The sequence below is a fragment of the Equus asinus genome, chromosome 3, assembly GCF_041296235.1.
Source record: "Equus asinus isolate D_3611 breed Donkey chromosome 3, EquAss-T2T_v2, whole genome shotgun sequence".
Classification (NCBI taxonomy): Eukaryota; Metazoa; Chordata; class Mammalia; order Perissodactyla; family Equidae; genus Equus; species Equus asinus.
This window is the reverse complement of record NC_091792.1, coordinates 60,756,506-60,773,651: the sequence shown is the minus strand read 5'-3', so window position 1 is coordinate 60,773,651 and position 17,146 is coordinate 60,756,506. Positions and strand designations below refer to the sequence as shown.

Genomic DNA, 17,146 nt, shown 5'->3' with positions numbered 1-17,146 from the left:
TGACTGCTTCCTGGGGTCCAGCGCTCGGTTCCCAGTGGGAGGGGCAGGGGTCTCTATGCCCCCCCCCCGCCGCCCCCATAAAGAATTCTCAGTGTCCAAGGTACCAGCATCAAGGAGGGGAAGATGGTTTACTTAGCCTTGCAGCTGAATTCGTTCTCCGTTTTTCCATCAGCAGGACCTGCCCTGCTCCACCCTGTTTCTCCGAGCTCCATCCGCGGGGGTCTGCGCAGGGGCAGTGCGGGCCACGAGAGCGAGGACCGAGTGTCGCAGAGGGAGGAGGAATCGTGCCCCAGGCCCAGCGCGGGAGGGAATTCGAGGGCTGTGTGCGCCAGGAGCCGGCTTACGTTCGGCGCGGGTGACTTTGCATGTCTATTCTGGAGCCCTTGAGCGCCAGTCCGCAGAGAAGCGTCTACAGCGCTGAGGAATTCGTTACACAGGACCAGGGGAGACTTCTGTAGTCCCTTGTCTGGTTCTCTCTCTCTGGGGGCTTCTTGTTCTCGATTATAAGACTTTGGGGGTCCCGTGTTTTTTCAGAGGTCGTTGGTTTGGGGGCATAGCCGGCGGCCGCGGAGGCTGATTTCCACAGCGTGTCCAGCCGCTCATCAGCTGGAAATTGAGGTCGTGGCGCCCGGCATTGCGCTGCGCTTAAAGCCACCCGCTCGGGTCCCGCTAGGAAATCAGGGGAACCCCGCGCAGGGAGACCCTCGCTAGTGTCACTGTGAGCTACATCGTCCACTGTTTATTAACTATTTTTTCGGGGAACTAGAGTTCGCTTTCCTCTGTGCATCACGTCCAGCCTACAACTGCGTCTCTATTAGGGTACGGACCGGCTCAAGTCCCAGAGGCCCTAATGGAGCAAGGAAATGCAACTTATTCTTGTATCCTGGAGAGATTTTTTTTTTAAACGTACAGTACATCTAAATAATTCCTACTTGTCTAAAACCTCACGACTTGACTCTTCATTAGACCCAGGCCCTTAGTAAAAAGAGGTCAAAGACTTTCACAGTATTAAATTTTCCCTGTAGACGATGGGAAAGAAAAGCGGAAAAAGGACGTGAGTGGGGTTGGGCTACCATCCCAGGCCAGCCCAGGGACATCTTAAAAATAGCCAAGAGTCCGAACCTCAAAGCACCCCCCACCCCTTCCCAGAGGCCTCCTGAGCGAGGGAGAAGCCTGGGAACCAAGAGGCAGCCGATAAACCTCCTCCAGCCGGCGGGCCAGCGAGGCCTTGAAATGCCCCCGGCTCCTGGCAACGCAGGCGGCCCAGGCGGCTCCTGTCTTGCCCAAGGGAGAGAGGGGGCGAGCGAAGGAAGGAGGGAACGAGGGAAAATGAAATACCCCAAAAGAGCAGGATGCTCGCCAACCACCCTCTGGACCGTCCTTGAGCTGAGCCCTTTGGGGAGAAAGTTGGGGCCCTGGGCCCAGTGAAAAAAGCCACAGGAACAGACAAATTTCTCGGTCCCAGGCGCCTTTCTAGAAGCAACGAATCTATCACGGGCTCCCAGGCTTCAGCCCACCAAGAGAGCACCAGCGAAGGGCGTGGGTAGAGGGGGTCTGTCAGGGGCCTGGCCAGGAGCGGCCTGCCTGTGAATCCGGGGTTCCTCGCAAGCAACCGCTTAGAAAAAGCTGGCTTTTCCATCAAAGGTCTCAGAACAGCCACAGAGAGCAGGGCCTGTTATTGCCCCCACCACTGTACGGAAGAGGAGACCGAAGTTCCAGGAGGCTGGCGGAGGGAGGGGGGTGGAGTGGGGCGAGGCTCGCCGTAGGGCGCCCAGCTAATGCGAACCTTAGCACACACGCGCTGGCACCCGTGGCCCACCCCGCACTGCTGAGAGAAGCCCGCGAGGGAGCGGCCTGTGTCCTTGACTTTGGTAAGGACGCTCAGATGGCCTCTCCACCAGAGGCTAAGCCCCAAGCCCCTGGCTTGTTGCTAAGAAAATCCACTGCCCAGTCACCAGGCTCAGCCCTTTTCGCTCTCTGAGTGTCGCGCGCGAGAGGCAGCTATGAGACCTCGGGCATCGCTTGAGCCACAAATCGCTATGGAGAAGAGAGAGGCCGGGGCAGCTTCCGGCTCGTCCAAGTCCAGACTTTCAACTCTCCAAAAGGCCCTGGTAGGCCCCTGACGCAGGCTTTTGGCTTCATGCCTCTCTCACTGCACCCCAACGGGGATGAGGACCCGTTTCAAACAGCACAGAGGTGGCGTACCCGTCTCCTCGGCTGCGTCTGAAAGTGCACCGGTCGGAGCGGCCTCGCTAAACCGCGTTTCCCCAGCTCCAGCCTCCAGAATCCCCAGGACCCACTCCGTCTTAAGTTCCCAGCCCTGCGACCTGCAGCGCCAAATTCTGCAGAGGCGCTGGCGAGGAGTTGGGGGAAGCTGGAGAAGGGACCCTAAGCAAGCCGCCCTCAGCTTCCGTGGCGCAAAGGGGCCCCGGCGAGCAGCAGCCTGGAAGGCGGCGTGGGTGCGCTCAGCCGGGCGCAGACCTTCCGCCGCTCGGCGGGGCGCCTCAGTCTTCTCTGCTCTGCGGGGCCCCTCTGCACCTCCGCACCTTTAGCTCGGGAAAGAGAATTCCCGGCGCAGCCGCGCTCAGTCCTTCCTCTGGGATTTTCCTGAGAATCCCCACGAGTTGGCCGCGATCCCTTTGGGGGGTTTCCTTCCAATCAGCCCTGAGTCCTAGCCTCATCCTCAGCGCCCGGGTTGCCCTCGCGCAGGCCGAGAATCCACAACAGATTACCAACTGCGGAAGCAGGTGTTGCCCTTCCTTTGGAGGAGCACAGGTTTCGGACAGGGTGGTATCCAGGCCCCTTCTCGACCCTTCTAATCTGGTATGAGAAACCTGCGCTAGGGAGAGAGCAGCCTTAGAGGAAAAAAAGTTTAACCGAAAGAGTGAGAGCCACCGGCCGGCTGTTATCTGGAGCTGAAGGCTGCGGTAATCGATGGGTTATTTTTACGCGGTAATAGGGCCCTGTGATTGCTCTATTAACCTTTAGACCTGTCTGAGGGACTCTCCGGCTCGCAGCCCCGCTGAGCTGGGGCCTCTAGCCACTGACGCCGAGTCCAAACCCAGGCCTGCCACCCTCCCCGCCCCCTCTTTAGGGAGGGGGCTGAGGCCGCAGGAAGAGCCTTCTCGGCCGGTGGGGAAGCTCCGCGGGACTGCCGAGCTCCCCAAGCCCCAGCCACGACCCTTGGATTGGTGGAGTGGCTCTGCAGGCTGCAGAGAAAACGGAAAGATCTGAAGGGAGGAGGCCGCAGGAGATGGAAAGCTCCGCCAGGAAGGGGTGCACGTTTTGCATAAACACGTAAAATTGAGGGCTGGAGCCGGCGCCTTGCGGACTCCCGGGGTTGCTGGGAAGACGAAAGGAAGGCTTCGGTCTCTGCGTTCAGATTTGAGGGAGGCAGTCCCAGTGGTGTCTTCCACCTACCCGGAGTCTGCGGCTAGGAGGTTCCCCACTAGCCGCTACCGCCCAAAGACCTGCAGCCAGCAGGCACCCCTGGTGACCCAGTGCCCCAAACTCGATCAGGGGTCTCGCCCAAGAGGTCACCTTCCCCTGTTAGGCCCGCCCCTCTCCCACCGAGTCCGGGGTCTCAGCAGGACCCAGAACACCAGGAGGCGGGGGCAGGAGGAAGGAGGTGGGAGGTGGGAGAGAGGGGCCTCATTAAAAAGCAGACCCTGGGCAAAATTGCAAACCGAATCGACCTCAGGCACGGCGGTGGGTGAGGCCCGGCGCGAGGGCGATAGCACTTTTGGCGTTTTCCGAGGCGATTCCTGCGCTTGGACTTTGCCTGCTGGGGGAGTTTTTCGAACAGCCCCGCAGCCCAGCGCCCAGCGGAGGTGCAGCAGCTGCGGCGCACCCCCGCCCCCCGCCCTTGCACGTGACTCCCACCGGCCAGTCAGCGCCGGCGAGCAAGAGCACAGGGACGAAGGGACCCGCGCTGCGAGCTGGGGGACTTGGAGGCGGCCGGCACAGTGGCCGCGAGAGGCTCTGCCGCCGCCGAAGCTCCCGGGGCGCCCAGGGGAGCGCGCGCCGGCCGTCCAGGAAGCTCCAGCCCCGGCAGGTACGGCTTTTTTTCTCTCCTTTCCTTGCTTTTTCCCGCCACCCGCGAAACCCAGAGCTCCTCCGTGCTTGTTTGCTTGGGAGTAGAATGGTAACCGGTAGGTGGAATGGAGACCTTGGTCACTCCCCCCTCCCCAAAATTGGCCAAAGCTGGCTCTACTTTTAACTTTAGCTTAGCACCTTCTTTAAATCAAAGTGAGATTTGGGGGGGAAGCAGAGAGGGATATTCGAAGTGCTTTTGGCTTCTGAATTTTGCGTGAACTTGAACGTTTTTAATACCCTCTTATCCCCGTGTGCAGATTCTCCAGCCCTTGTTTGCACTTCGCAAGCCAGGGCCTGGGTGGTGGTGATGGCCGTGCGAAATCGCCCTGGCCAACTGACCCGGGACAGGCCGCACAGCAGCTCGAGCACTGAGCGGCTCAGACGGGGGAATGTCTCCCGTCGGCGACTCCGGGGACGCAGAGTGGCGGTGGGAGGCAGCGCAATTGGGCCTCGGGCCCCAGGGAGGCGCTCCGAAGTCGGGAACGGCTGCTGAGCGCCCGGACTTTTTATGCCCTTCTGGCCAGCCTCCTCGCCTTCCTGACTGGGATCCAGGGAGCTAAACGCCCCTCACGGAGGTGCACCGGCCCTCGCTGCTTCTGGGGGAAAGTAGCTAGGGGCCGGAACCACGGCGGAGAGCAGTGACGTGCCGCCACGGGCCACGGTTAGCTGCCCGGGTCCACGATGTTATGGCGCTTGGCTTTGGGCTGGGGGATCACCCAGGGGAGAGGAGGATGCCCAGGTGGTGAACTGCCACCAGGTTGAGGGAATGAGGGGTTTTTCGGTTGGGGGAGGAGGGTGGTGAGGGACCCGTGGCCGGTGGGAGTTGGGGCAGCGCGGCTGGGGCTGCCAGGAAGGTTGGGGAAGCATTTCCTGTGTTTCTCTGAAAAGGAACGGGCAGTCAAGAGCAGGTTTCAGGCTTCTAAAGAGAGAAAGGTTTCACTGAGGTGACCGGGTGATGTCTCCCACACTTCTGAGTCTCCTGGTCCCCGGCAGCGGCCAGCTCCATTGTCACCGGCTAGTGTATGATAGGTTTCTGCGCAGCAGGCCGAGAGCGGAGGCGCGAGCTGAGCCCAAGGGCCGGAGTGACCTGTAAATGGCCTCGAACGTTAGGGTGCTCTCGGTCCTCCGCTCTCAGAAAAAAGATCGGAAACAGGCTGTGGGCTAAATCACGAAGGGAGAAAGCATTTCCTGTCTGGCCTGTGAATTTAGGGTGAACTGGGATGAGTGATCAAGAGGCCAGGCAAAACGGGGGTGCAGGCCTGGGCCCCCTGGCGAGGCCACACCTCTTGGGCCATTCTTGCTGCCCGCGGACGCCTGCACCGAGGCTCGATTACAGAAACAAGCAAGAGTCACTTTAAGAGAATAGTTAATTTCTTGTCTTCCCAGAATGGTGCAGAGGGGTATTTTCTCCACCTTCTATTGTTCAGTAATCCAACTCTGAGGTAATGTATCAGCCATTTAAAAGGCAGAGAATGTAATAAAGACAAATGTTTGGTTTATGGCATTGTTAGAGTTTTACATTTTAAAGCTTGTAAATTAGCATCTGTATGTATACTGGAAGTTGTATTTCAAAATTATAAATCTTCCTTTCCTGCAATTATGTGTGAAAAAAAACTTATGACATTATCTTTTAGAACTGCAGAAGTTGAGTATTACAGATTTAAAAATTAAATACTGAATATTTTATTAAGGTAAGCCTATGTATTTACTTATCGAAGCCCAGAGATTCCTATAAGGTATTAATATTTTGCCTTCACTTTCAAAGGGGAAGTTAGTGATACCAGGTCAAATTTTTCGTACCCACCCTTTAACCAAACTTCTTACTGGACGGAAATGTCCACCAAACCAATAATTTATTGTGTAGTTTTGAAAGTAAATAGTAAACCAGTTAGGAGTTAACATGTGACTGTATAATATATTGCTATTCCATTATTATTACTAGTGATGTTGCAAAAATGGTTAAAAGCATTAAATAGTGTGTATTAGAGAGTCCATTTCCAGAATTTTTTACAATAATAAAGATGACCATTTATTATAGTACATATTACATCTGAGGAACTTTCTTAGAAATCTGTAATAATAATAGCCAAGAATTATGTAGAACTTTCCTTGTGCCTGTTGTACCAGTTTTATAAGACCTTGTTATAAGTGCGTTACATATATTAATTTATAATCCTCACGATGATTCTATAGAAGAGATACCTTTAATATTTGCATTTTTGCAAGTGAGGGAACTGAGGCACAGAGAGGGTAAGTATTGTGTCTAAAGTCATTCATTGACTAAGTGGCGGAGCCTGGATTTAGTATGTAGTTCAGTTAGTACTCTTCTAAGTCTACTACTGCAATGAAAAATAAACCACTATTAGGAGGAGCTGCTGCTGCTTAAGGAGAAAAGTGGGAGTGTGGTGGACAGCCTCAAACCCCTAGAGCTCTATGCATCCCGTCCCCCCACCCCCATTAATTGTCCTTATCTAAGTTTCAGAACTTTCCAATGCTTCAGTTCCCTCTTGTAAAAATGAGAAGAGACCCGTTTCCTTAGTGGAGTTGTGGAGAAGAGGATCTGGAACAGAGCAGGTGCTTGTGCTGCACTTATTTTATCAGAAAAATTGCCTGATAAAATCAAAACAGGATGCAAGGATATAATCAAGTCCTGCAAATGGGTCTTTCCCCGAACAGCCTCACTGGTGTCAATTCCATACCTGGATGGACCACTGATTCTAAATGACAAACCCATTCCATGAGTTGGAATGGTCCAGCAGTAGTTCTGCAAAGTGACCTTGTACATTCCTCCCACTTTTCCAGTCTTAATATCCAATCTGCAAAATCTCTAAAATACAACTATTTACAAGAAACGTATATCTCGTCTGATTGGACATCCCCATGGTATAGTGTATGGTTAAGAGATACCACAATTCTTTTCACTGAGATTTAGCAGACCATGCTCATTTATAAACATTTAAAGTCTACCTCTAGTTTAAAAAAAAAAAAAAAGACTACAAACAGAAATGTAAAGGTGCTGGTTTTTATAAAGTTTGTCGTCGTCTTCCATGGGCAATCTAAAGTTCTTTCATGGAAGGAACCGTTGGGGATGGGTGAGGGAACAGATGAGATGAGCAAGATTTCTTGAGTCCCAGGCACTCCATGGAAACGCGAAACCCATGGACTTGGGAAATACCGTGACAAGAATATGCTTGAAAAATAAGGCAAAATTAAAGTGCTTCCTGACAAGCAATACAAAAAATTGACCTAGATCACAACCAATAATTACATGTCCAATAACCGGGAGCCCCATGTCTCTGTGCGCCCGTCTGCGAGGCTTCCCGCCGCCAGCCAGACCCCACGGCCCCCGCAAAACAAAGAGCGCAGCTTCCCGTGGAGCCGCTTGGCCTCCGAGGCCGGGCCCCGGGAGTGGCGATTTCCTTTGCAGTTCGGGAGAAACCAAGCGTAGGGAAAGCGGGCTCTGAAAGCTCGGGATGAACCTCTCTCCCGTTTTGTCGTTCCTCCTTTAGGACCGCGGCTGCAGCGAGGAGCAAAGGAGCCGGCCCGGCCCTGGGCACTGGAGCCAGCGCGCCGCCCCCTGCGCCCGAGGCCGCGCGGGGCCTGAAGACGGCGCGCCCCGGTCGCCCCGGTGGGACCCACGGGCACCACGCGCGTCTGCTGCCACTCGTGCGCGCTCGGGACCTCCGGGCCCTGGGGTGGACACGGCCCCTCCGCCACCACCTCTGGGAACAACCGAAAATTCAGTCTGGGATTTTCCTGAGTACACAAGAGCCTAGAGTCTTTGCTCAATGCTGGATTTCATGCGTATATATTTTCAAGGGATTTGTTTTTCTACCTTTGGTTTTTGATCTTCGTTTTTTGTGACAGCCCCTCAGCTGTACATTATTATTGTTGTTGTTGTTATTTTCTCTTCCCGCTTTGCTCCTTGCCCCGCAAGTGAGCGAGAGGACTCGGAAGCTGAGAGCTCGCAGGGGCGATGTACCAGAGCCTGGCCATGGCCGCCAACCACGGCCCCCCGCCCGGGGCCTACGAGGCGGGCGGCGCGGGCGCCTTCATGCACGGCGCGGGCGCGGCCTCCTCGCCGGTCTACGTGCCCACGCCGCGGGTGCCCTCCTCGGTGCTGGGCCTCTCCTACCTCCAGGGCGGAGGCGGGGCCGCCGCGTCCGGAGCCGCCTCGGGCGGCAGCTCGGGTGCGGCCCCGTCGGGTGCCGGGCCCGGGACCCAGCAGGGCAGCCCGGGCTGGAGCCAGGCGGGAGCCGAGGGAGCTGCCTACACCCCGCCGCCCGTGTCGCCGCGCTTCTCCTTCCCGGGAACCACCGGGTCCCTGGCAGCTGCCGCCGCCGCCGCCGCGGCCCGGGAAGCCGCGGCCTACAGCAGTGGCGGCGGGGCGGCGGGCACGGGCCTCGCCGGCCGCGAGCAGTACGGGCGGGCCGGCTTCGCGGGCTCCTACTCCAGCCCCTACCCGGCCTACATGGCCGACGTGGGCGCGTCCTGGGCCGCGGCCGCCGCCGCCTCCGCCGGTCCCTTCGACAGCCCGGTCCTCCACAGCCTGCCCGGCCGGGCCAACCCCGCCGCCCGACACCCCAATCTCGGTGAGTACTGAGCGCGAGGACCGGGGCCGGTTGGGGACTGGAACAGAGGCTGTCCGAAGACCTGTTTGGGGCATTTAATTTTTCACAAGTATGTGTGCGGGGGTGGGGGCGCGGGGAGCGGGATCTGCGTGAGTTTCCAAGGAAGGGAAACTGGAAGACAGAAGCTGGTGGCTCTGGGTGATGGTGGCGGTGAAGGTCACAGCCCCACGGAGGCCAGATTCGGTTAAATGAGCTGGGACCTGCCCTCTAGATCCTTTTCTGAAAGAGAGAGAAGACTGCAGGGTGTCTGTCTGAGTGCGTTCTCCGCGCGGCCCGACACCGGGTGTGCCCGGCCCACCGTGCGCCGGACGGGCCCATCTGGAGGTGACTGCGGGGTCCGACGGGCTCACTGGGGAGCCGGAGCAGCAGCCCCGGGTGCCCTCGGCGGAGAGCGCTGGCGGTCTCTGGGTTTCTGCTCCCATTTCCTCCCGGCCCTCCCTGAGAGCCCTCCGCAGGGAACTGATTACTTTGGCTTGGACCCAAGGTCTGGGCCATTTGGTGGCCCAGTTGGAGGATCCCGGGGTGGGGGGTGGGGTGCCAGATGATTTTTTCTGTCGGGGATTTCACACCGGGAACAAAGGAGGGTCCGATGGGTTGAACTGGGGCCGGCACCTCGTGGGTGGCTGGGGCCAGAGCGTGTGGTGCAGTGATGCTGGTCTGCCGGGGCAGATGTGCCCAGGGGTGCGTTGCAAGCGCGCGCCCATCGGTGTCCGGGAACACAGGAAGCCCAGAGGGGCTTCTTTATAATGCCTGACTTGATGGAGCCTTTCTGTAGCATCCACGTGTTGTCTCCTCTTGTCCCGAGGGCTGGGGTTAGAAATAACAATCATGATGGGCACAATTTAGTATTTCCTCTGAATGTCAGACCTGGAGAGGACCGCAAACGTGTGCCGCCGTCGCCCGATTTACAGACGAACAAAGTGAAATATGAAAAAGAGCCTCGGCGCTCTGGGCTCCGAGAGAAAGGGAAACAGCCACTACTAGTTCAAAATGCAAACGACCTCTGGTCTTGTGGAATTTCGTGAAGGGATGGGATCGAGTGAGGATGGAGATGACTTTTGTGGGGGAGGGGAAGTCCAGACTTGAGAAACAAAGTTAACATTTATTGACTACCTACTAAGTGCTAAATCCTTTCGCATTTGTTCTCACTTTGAAGAGTAGAGCCCATCCCTCTCAGGTTTCCAGTCTTGGGCTGGTTTCCAGAAGGGTCCGGGCTTTGAAGAGCTTTTAAATTATCCTCTGACCCTGGGTGGCCAGGGGAGGTCCCCAGGGGGTTCGGGCCAAATACACATCCCAGGTAAACTGATTAACCGTGGAAGTGGCGCCGGGCTGGGTCTGTGGCTCGTAGTTTCCCTCTGCCCATCACGGGGGAGCCAGACGGCACCCCCCAGGGCAGGAGGGGCAACCGGCTCTGGAGCCTGTGGGAGGACCTGCGCGAGATAGCGCGCGTGCTGCATCTCCATACAATGGCTGCTCGAGGGGGCGTGTTGGGTGGGGGGATCGCTTTGGCCTCGCAGTCTTAGAACTCCCTTGAGTTCTCTCTAGAACTTCTGATTTAAAATAGGGAGGAATGGTCCCCATAGTTCCACTCCTTTTCACTTGGGGGTGGAGAGGTTGCTTCGTAACCCCTGCAATTCTGGAGTTGAGAATTCGATGTTTGGTTAGGGGAAAAAAGAGAAGTTCAAAATTCAAAGATGGAGGATACCTTTTGGTCATCAGAGTTACAGTTACAACTAGGTAAAAAAAAAAAAGATACTGTGCGAGTGCACACCGTGAGTGTTTAGATTCTCAAATGTAACTCATACCACGGCAGGATGGCGCTGAAATAATGTTTTGCAAATTCCAGTGTCAGCAAAAGGCAAGCTGACCTCCAAGGGGCACCTCTTTGCCAAGAATTGTGGCCTTTCAGGCACTCTGAGCTGTCTCCCACCAGTTGGGGAAGACCCACCTGAAGACAGCGTTTGGACCTGGCCCAGCAGTTGGACTTGCTCTTCTGCATGTAGTCAAGTGTTTTAAATGGTCAAGTCATGATAGGGTCCGTGTTATCTTTGTGAGGGAACATGAGATGTTGAATTTATTGGCATTCCCATCATCAGCATGTTCTCAGGTGGCACTGACATGCAAGAAGTTAAAAGCAGTGCATGTCAATATGCCTTTATGTGTTCCTCCCATCACGTGAACCCTCCTGTAAGTGCCTGGTAGCTTTATGGAGGACCAGCACCGGCATATTAGCCGCCGCTGAGTGACAGAAGGATGCTGTAAATGATTTCTGATTCTATGATATTTATCAAGAGCTTGCTATGGGGAGTTGCCACCGGGCCCTAAGGTGACTCAGCCAGCCTAGATTCAATTCCAGGTGCCTCTGTGATCTTGGGCAAGTTCTTTACCTTTCTCGGTCTCCTCTCTTTTTCTGTAAAACGGGGTATCATAACTACTTTTAGTTCTGTCTTAAATTATAAGAATGAGGTAATGTATGTGAAGTACTTGGCTTTGACCTTTCATAAGTGACGGCTATTTTATTAAACAGTCACTGTCATGTAAACAGTTTTTTTGATTTGCTCAGGACTGAGGGGTTTTCCAGGCTTTAGGATTTTTACTGCTAAACCTAGGACAGTTCCCCCCAAAATAGGGACGTTTGGTCACCCTAAACAGACGTGAAAATGGGTAAATGACCCAGCAGCGTGCTACAGTGATGAACTGAGACAAAAGGAAGAAGACAGAGATGGGTCTTCCTCTGTCTGAGAAGCGGGAAGCTTTCTCCTAATTGGTGCCATCTGCATTTGGTCCTGAAGGGTGAGTAGGAGTTTGCCAGGAAAAGTAGCTGCAATTTTTAAAAAAAGAAAAAGTTACGCCCTCGTTTACTATCACACTGTGTAGTTCTATGAAATAGTATCACACAGCTTGGCTTTTGTTTAAATAATATTTTTATCACCATAGGTAAAACCACACAGACTAACTCACTCTTCACTCAGAAACTGTTTTTACTTTCAACGAGGAGAAATAAGAGAACGCCTTTATTTTTCTATGAAGTATTAACTGCCTTAGTCTTAACGGTAGTTAAAATCTTGCCAGAGTTCTTATGTTGGTTATTGGAATAAGGCAAAAATCAAAGTAATAAAATTTACTAACAGGGGCCTCTGGAAAGCCTTGTACTTAGGTTGGAAGGGGTTATTCTGCCTTGACTGCAATATATATGAACTTTAATTCATTCCGAATTCAATATGAGTCACGACCCTGAAACAACTGTTGTAATTGTTAATTAGGCTGCATTAATGGAATTAATGTGACCTTACTGAGGGCAGGTAAAGACTCTTACTGATATATATGTGCCTGGCCCATGCTGGGCACTCAGCAAACATTTGGGTGGAGATCTGGGAGGCAGTTGCTGCCATCCTCTGCCCAGGTCAAACCACACACCATGCCTGCTTCCGAGGCCAGTTGAGAGCCTCGGGCAACAGTGAGCAGAGAGGCAGAGGGCTCTGGGAACCTTGGGAAACTGCCAGAGCTGTTTACGTTGGAGAAGTCACAGGGTGGATAAGAGAGGGAGAGAGTGACGTGTACAAATATCTAAAAGGCGGAAGTCTGTGGCCTTTTAACTTTGTGTTGCTCCAGGTGAGCAGGTATTAGGTTTGAGAAGAATACTTTCTCACACGTGATTGTAGCTGTTGGAATGGAACATGGAATATGGCTTGTCTTAGTAATAAACCCCTGACACTGAAAGCACGTAAGGAGAGACTGTATTGGCATCTGCCAGTGGAGCTGTGCAGGGAATTCTTGCATTTTGAGGGTGAGGGCCCATGTTTGTGTGCATATGAAATAGCCATAGCAGGATAATACAGCTGTCTCCTCTTAAAGATCCCAGTCGTGGTGGTTACACAGGTATATTGATTTGTCAAAACTCATGGAAATGTACAATGAAAATGGGAGTATTTTATTGTATGTACATTACTCCACAATAAAGTTGATTTGTGTACCAGTTAATGCTTATAAACACTTAAGGCTGAAAAGGAGACAATGGATATTATATGTAAATGTGCCTTGAAGGAAATAGCATCGTGGCAGATGTTACTGGAAAAGCTATGAAAATGTATTTTATTAGGGAATAACAATTCTTTTGTGTAATAGGGAAACAAGCAATTATATTTTCGAAGGCTCTCAGAAATCTTGAATCACTTTAAGGGTCGATTAAAAAAATAACAATAAAATAGATATACATCACTCAGTGTTACCCCAAATGGTTTCTTCAAAAGCTTTGCTTCATTCTGGGCGTCCTAAGAGTTTGTTAGGTGGATGGAAAACTCGGAAGTGTTCTCTGGATCTTTCGGGGACTTATTATCAATGAACCCACTTGCTTTCAGAGCTGGTTCATTTCTGTAGGGAACTTTGTGAGATCAACTCTGAAGTAGCTTGTTTGGCTAGAGATTGATTTGTCAGTCTTTGACAAAACCAAAGTTGTTTAATTTTCCGGTTACCACCCTGGGCAGGTCAGTGAGAGCTCAGGATGGTCTGTGGTGCTAGGTTGAGAACCAATTAAATGGGGAAGGTGGTGGGGGAGGGGTAGCCAGGGGTGTGTCACTACTTCTAGTGAGATCTGTCACCTGCCCAATTGTATCCCATCAAAAGGTCAGGCTACGTTTGCCAGGAACATTCTCAGGTGGAATGATGCACAGGAGACAGTTTTAAGATAACACTTTATTCTGTATCCCTCCCCATTTTTTTTCTTTTTTTTTTTTCTTTTTTTTCACTTAAATGAGCTAAGAAAACAAACATACTCTGAGGTATGGGGAAACAGGAACTCTGATACCTGTGGGTGGGAATGTAAATTGGTGCAACTTTTATGGAGAGCCCTTGGTGATATCTGACAAATTACAAAGTAGATACCCTTGACCCAGAAATTTAACTTCTAGGAATGTATTCCACAAATCTACAGGCACATGTTAGTTGCAGCACTGTTCGTAATAGCAAACATTGGAAATAACCTAAATGTTCATTATTAGGGGACTGTTTGTATACTTATGGTACATACAAACAATAGGATATCATGCGGCTATAAAAAATGAGGAAGTTCATTATGTAATGGTATGGAGTCTTCTCCAAGACGTTTATAAGTGCAGGATATGTGTGTAGCACGATATTTGCATAAAAAAGAGAAGAAAAGATTACGTGCATTTGAAGATAATTTATCTCTGGAAATATTCACAAGGCATTAGTAACATTGATTGCCCATGGGGAGGATAACTGGGTTGGTAAGTGAGGGATAGGTTAGGAAAACGACTTTCGCCTTATATGCCTTGGAACTTTTTGAATTTTTTTACCATCTTAACCATCTTTAATAGTCATTTCTGCCCTCCTTTATTAATCCATTAAATAAGAAGAAAATACATTTAAAATACAGGGAGGTTAAAGTTAAGTTTTATTTTACTTTTTACCGTCTTAACCATTTTTAAATGTACGGTTCTGTCGTGTTGTCTATTCATTGTTGTGAAACAAATTTTCAGAACTTTTTCGTCTTGAACTGAAACTTTATGCCCATGAAATAACGACTCCCCATTTCCCCAGCCACCAATCTTTCTGTCTATGAATTTAACTACTTTAGATACCTCATCTAAGTGGAGTCATACAGTATTCGTCCTCCTGTGACTGGCTTGTTTCACTCAGCATAATGTCCTCGAGATTCGTCCATGTTGGAGCATGTGATATGATTTCCTTCCTTTTTAAAGCTAATTAATATTCCACTGTACATATATGCCACATTTTGTTTATGCATTTATCCATCACAGACACTTGAGTTGTTTCTGCCTCTTGACTTGTGAATGCTGCTGCTGTGAACATGGGTGCGCAGATGAAAGCTTTTGCACCATATGAATATTATTACCAACTTAAAAAAACTTAAGCCAATTAAGTTTTTAAAGAGACATACATTAGTTATGAATTAACTTCCTGAAAGGCTCTTTCCCTCTTTTTTTTACATCAGGGTTCTATATACAGGAAAAGTACTTTAAAACATAAATTTTTGTGTATTGAATTTGGCTTTTGATTTTTGCTTATCCAACAGGAGATTGCTTTCCTGAGGGGACAAAAAACCCTTATTCTACTCTCAATACTGTCTATGGGTAGCAGATCTCAGTCAGCAATCATCAGATGCCCCACCCCCACACTGGCTTGTCTTCCTCAGCTCCCCTCCTGGGCACAGACACAGGTGACCGTTCCTCCGGTTATATGGAGGCCAGCACAGGAAAACCACTAACCTAGGGCAGTGATGGGATTGTGTTGGAAAAACAAATTACCTTCCTCCAGGGCCAGGTAAATCTTTTAACCAATGTTTTTCAGGCTGTCCTTTTAAGACAATTGAGTTGTACCGAATTTAGAGCCGAAGCCAGTTGCAAATGTTGCTGCTTCTGTTTGCATAAAAAAGAGGAAGGACTGCTGGTTTTTCTGTTGCCTAGCTCTAGAAGAGGGCAATTCTTGCCGGCCCTGGGATTCTGCTGCTTTAAGAACTTGAAGGGGCCTTTTTGACATCTGAAAGTATTTGTCTGCTGGTGATTTCTTTGGCCTGCACGTCCCTAATAAGTTGCAGGTGATAAGGCTCTCGTGGATTGGGAATGGGTATCACTGTGTAATATTGACCTTCTGTGGTCCCTGACATGGTCTCATGTAACACACTCCATGAAGGATTATTTAAACATTGTGTTGGCTCTCTATAGAGCTGCTTCTTTGTCTCCTTCTACAGACGGTAGTGAAGATAATATGAGTTTGGTTTTAATAGGAATTACCTCTGATCTCTGTTTTAATTTATACAAAATAAATTTACAAGTTTGGGTACATTAATGTTTGGAAACTAACTAACAACCCTTTCGGAATAGTAGCCTGTATCTTGCAATATGTATATGCCTGTATCTTGCACTATACATATGCAACTTATATATAGTAAGTTGGATCCTTTATGAAGGGCTGACCCTTGAGGAAGTTGTCAGGTGACACAGACTTTTAAGTCCTTCTGGAGAGGTAGATATTATGATCTCCATTTCACAGGAGAGGAAACCGATGCTCAGAAAGATTAAGTAATTTGCTCGAGTTCCCACTGGTGGTAAATAACAGCTATGGCTTAGATCCCAGGTAAGTCCAACCTCCAGGACCATGCTTTTCCTCCATTTACCACACTTTGCATTTGCCAAGTTGGAGATAAGAGCACTTACGCTTCAGAACCGGTAGGTGCATGGTGGTTGAAGGACTCACACTTTAGGATAGTCTGTTACTTGGCTCACCACCTGCTCCCTCTCCCCAACGTAGTTTCTCTTTTGTGTTTTCCTGCTTTCCACCAATGTCTCTCCAGGTGCAATGTCTACCCGAGTAACCTTCCATCTTCTTCTGATACTGCAGAACCTGCAATTGGGGAGTGCAATGTTAGGAATCTCTGCCTTGTACAAACTTCCTTTTCAGCCTCCTGATTCTGATTCTGGTGATTCAGAGAATTAAAGAGAGATTTTCCAGAATTCAGACCCTTCAAACCAGAGGATTCTCCTTACTCAGGGGGGACTGTTGGCTGCATAAGAAGAGTAAATCATATGGCTTTCTCAAAAATCCCTTTCCTGAAAGAAAACTACAACCATCTTCTCTGTATTCCCTTTTCTCTGAAGATTCAGTGTTTTTGTGGTATGAGCAGAGAAAGGAGAGGAGAAAAGCACAGTAATTATGTTTTTAATGAAGATGAGAATAGGGGCATGGTTCAAGACAGTGAATAAAACTCCAGGTTGGAAGAGCCCCATAGAATTGGTCTGAGCTGAACACAGAAGCCAGCAGTGGAAGCTTTTTTGTTTCTGGCAGGAGGCCTATGGTTTTATCTATTACTGCTCTGTAATCAGAATTGAGCCAGGATATTCAAGCTGCTTATCTGAATGAAGGGAATTTGATTTTCTGGCCTTCAGCATTTTGCAGGAGCCCCAAAATTGCCTTTGTGTCTTTAAATATCTTTTTTCCCCCAAAGGAGGAATATAATCCAGACAGGTAAGCCATTCCCCATGTTTAAAGTCATTGAAAAGCCTCTGCAAGTGGAATGGGAGGCTGTCTTTCATTCTATGTTGAATAGTCACAGATAGACTTTATTTTGGAGGATGAGAAATCAAGGAGTTACCAACGGAATTTAGTAGGAAGTTTTGAGGATTATCAAGCCATAGGCTTTGGGATTCCCCAATCACAGATTCATTTTTGCTTCTTAAAATTGAATTCAGTCCTTACTTTTTTAATCTTCCTTTTTTCTTCCCAGTTTAAATCTCCATTTCTACTTCTAGAAACCCAGTCAAACTTTATCACCTCCATTCAGAATTGATCAATAGCAACTGGTGAGCAGGTTAATTATAATCACAGAATAAACGCTGGAGTCTCAAAGTTCACCACTTTTGCAATGTTTCTAAACCCCTCAG

General features: G+C 50.4%; 1 protein-coding gene across 7 annotated transcripts in view; it reads left to right on the top strand.

The window, feature by feature from the left end:
- The window catches only part of GATA4 (GATA binding protein 4), an 80,717-nt gene that overhangs the window by 21,955 nt on the left and 41,616 nt on the right, over positions 1-17,146 (top strand). For 2 of the 7 annotated variants that reach the window (XM_044766930.2, XM_070505084.1), the window contains exons 2-3: positions 173-4,054; positions 7,605-8,687. In XM_044766930.2, coding sequence (XP_044622865.1) covers positions 8,072-8,687 — 616 coding nt within the window. In that variant the 5' untranslated portion in view covers positions 173-4,054; positions 7,605-8,071. Of the gene's footprint in view, positions 1-172; positions 4,055-6,571; positions 6,670-7,604; positions 8,688-17,146 lie in introns of all 7 variants that reach the window. The other 5 variants (XM_044766927.2, XM_044766929.2, XM_070505086.1 and 2 more) reach the window with 4 other exon arrangements.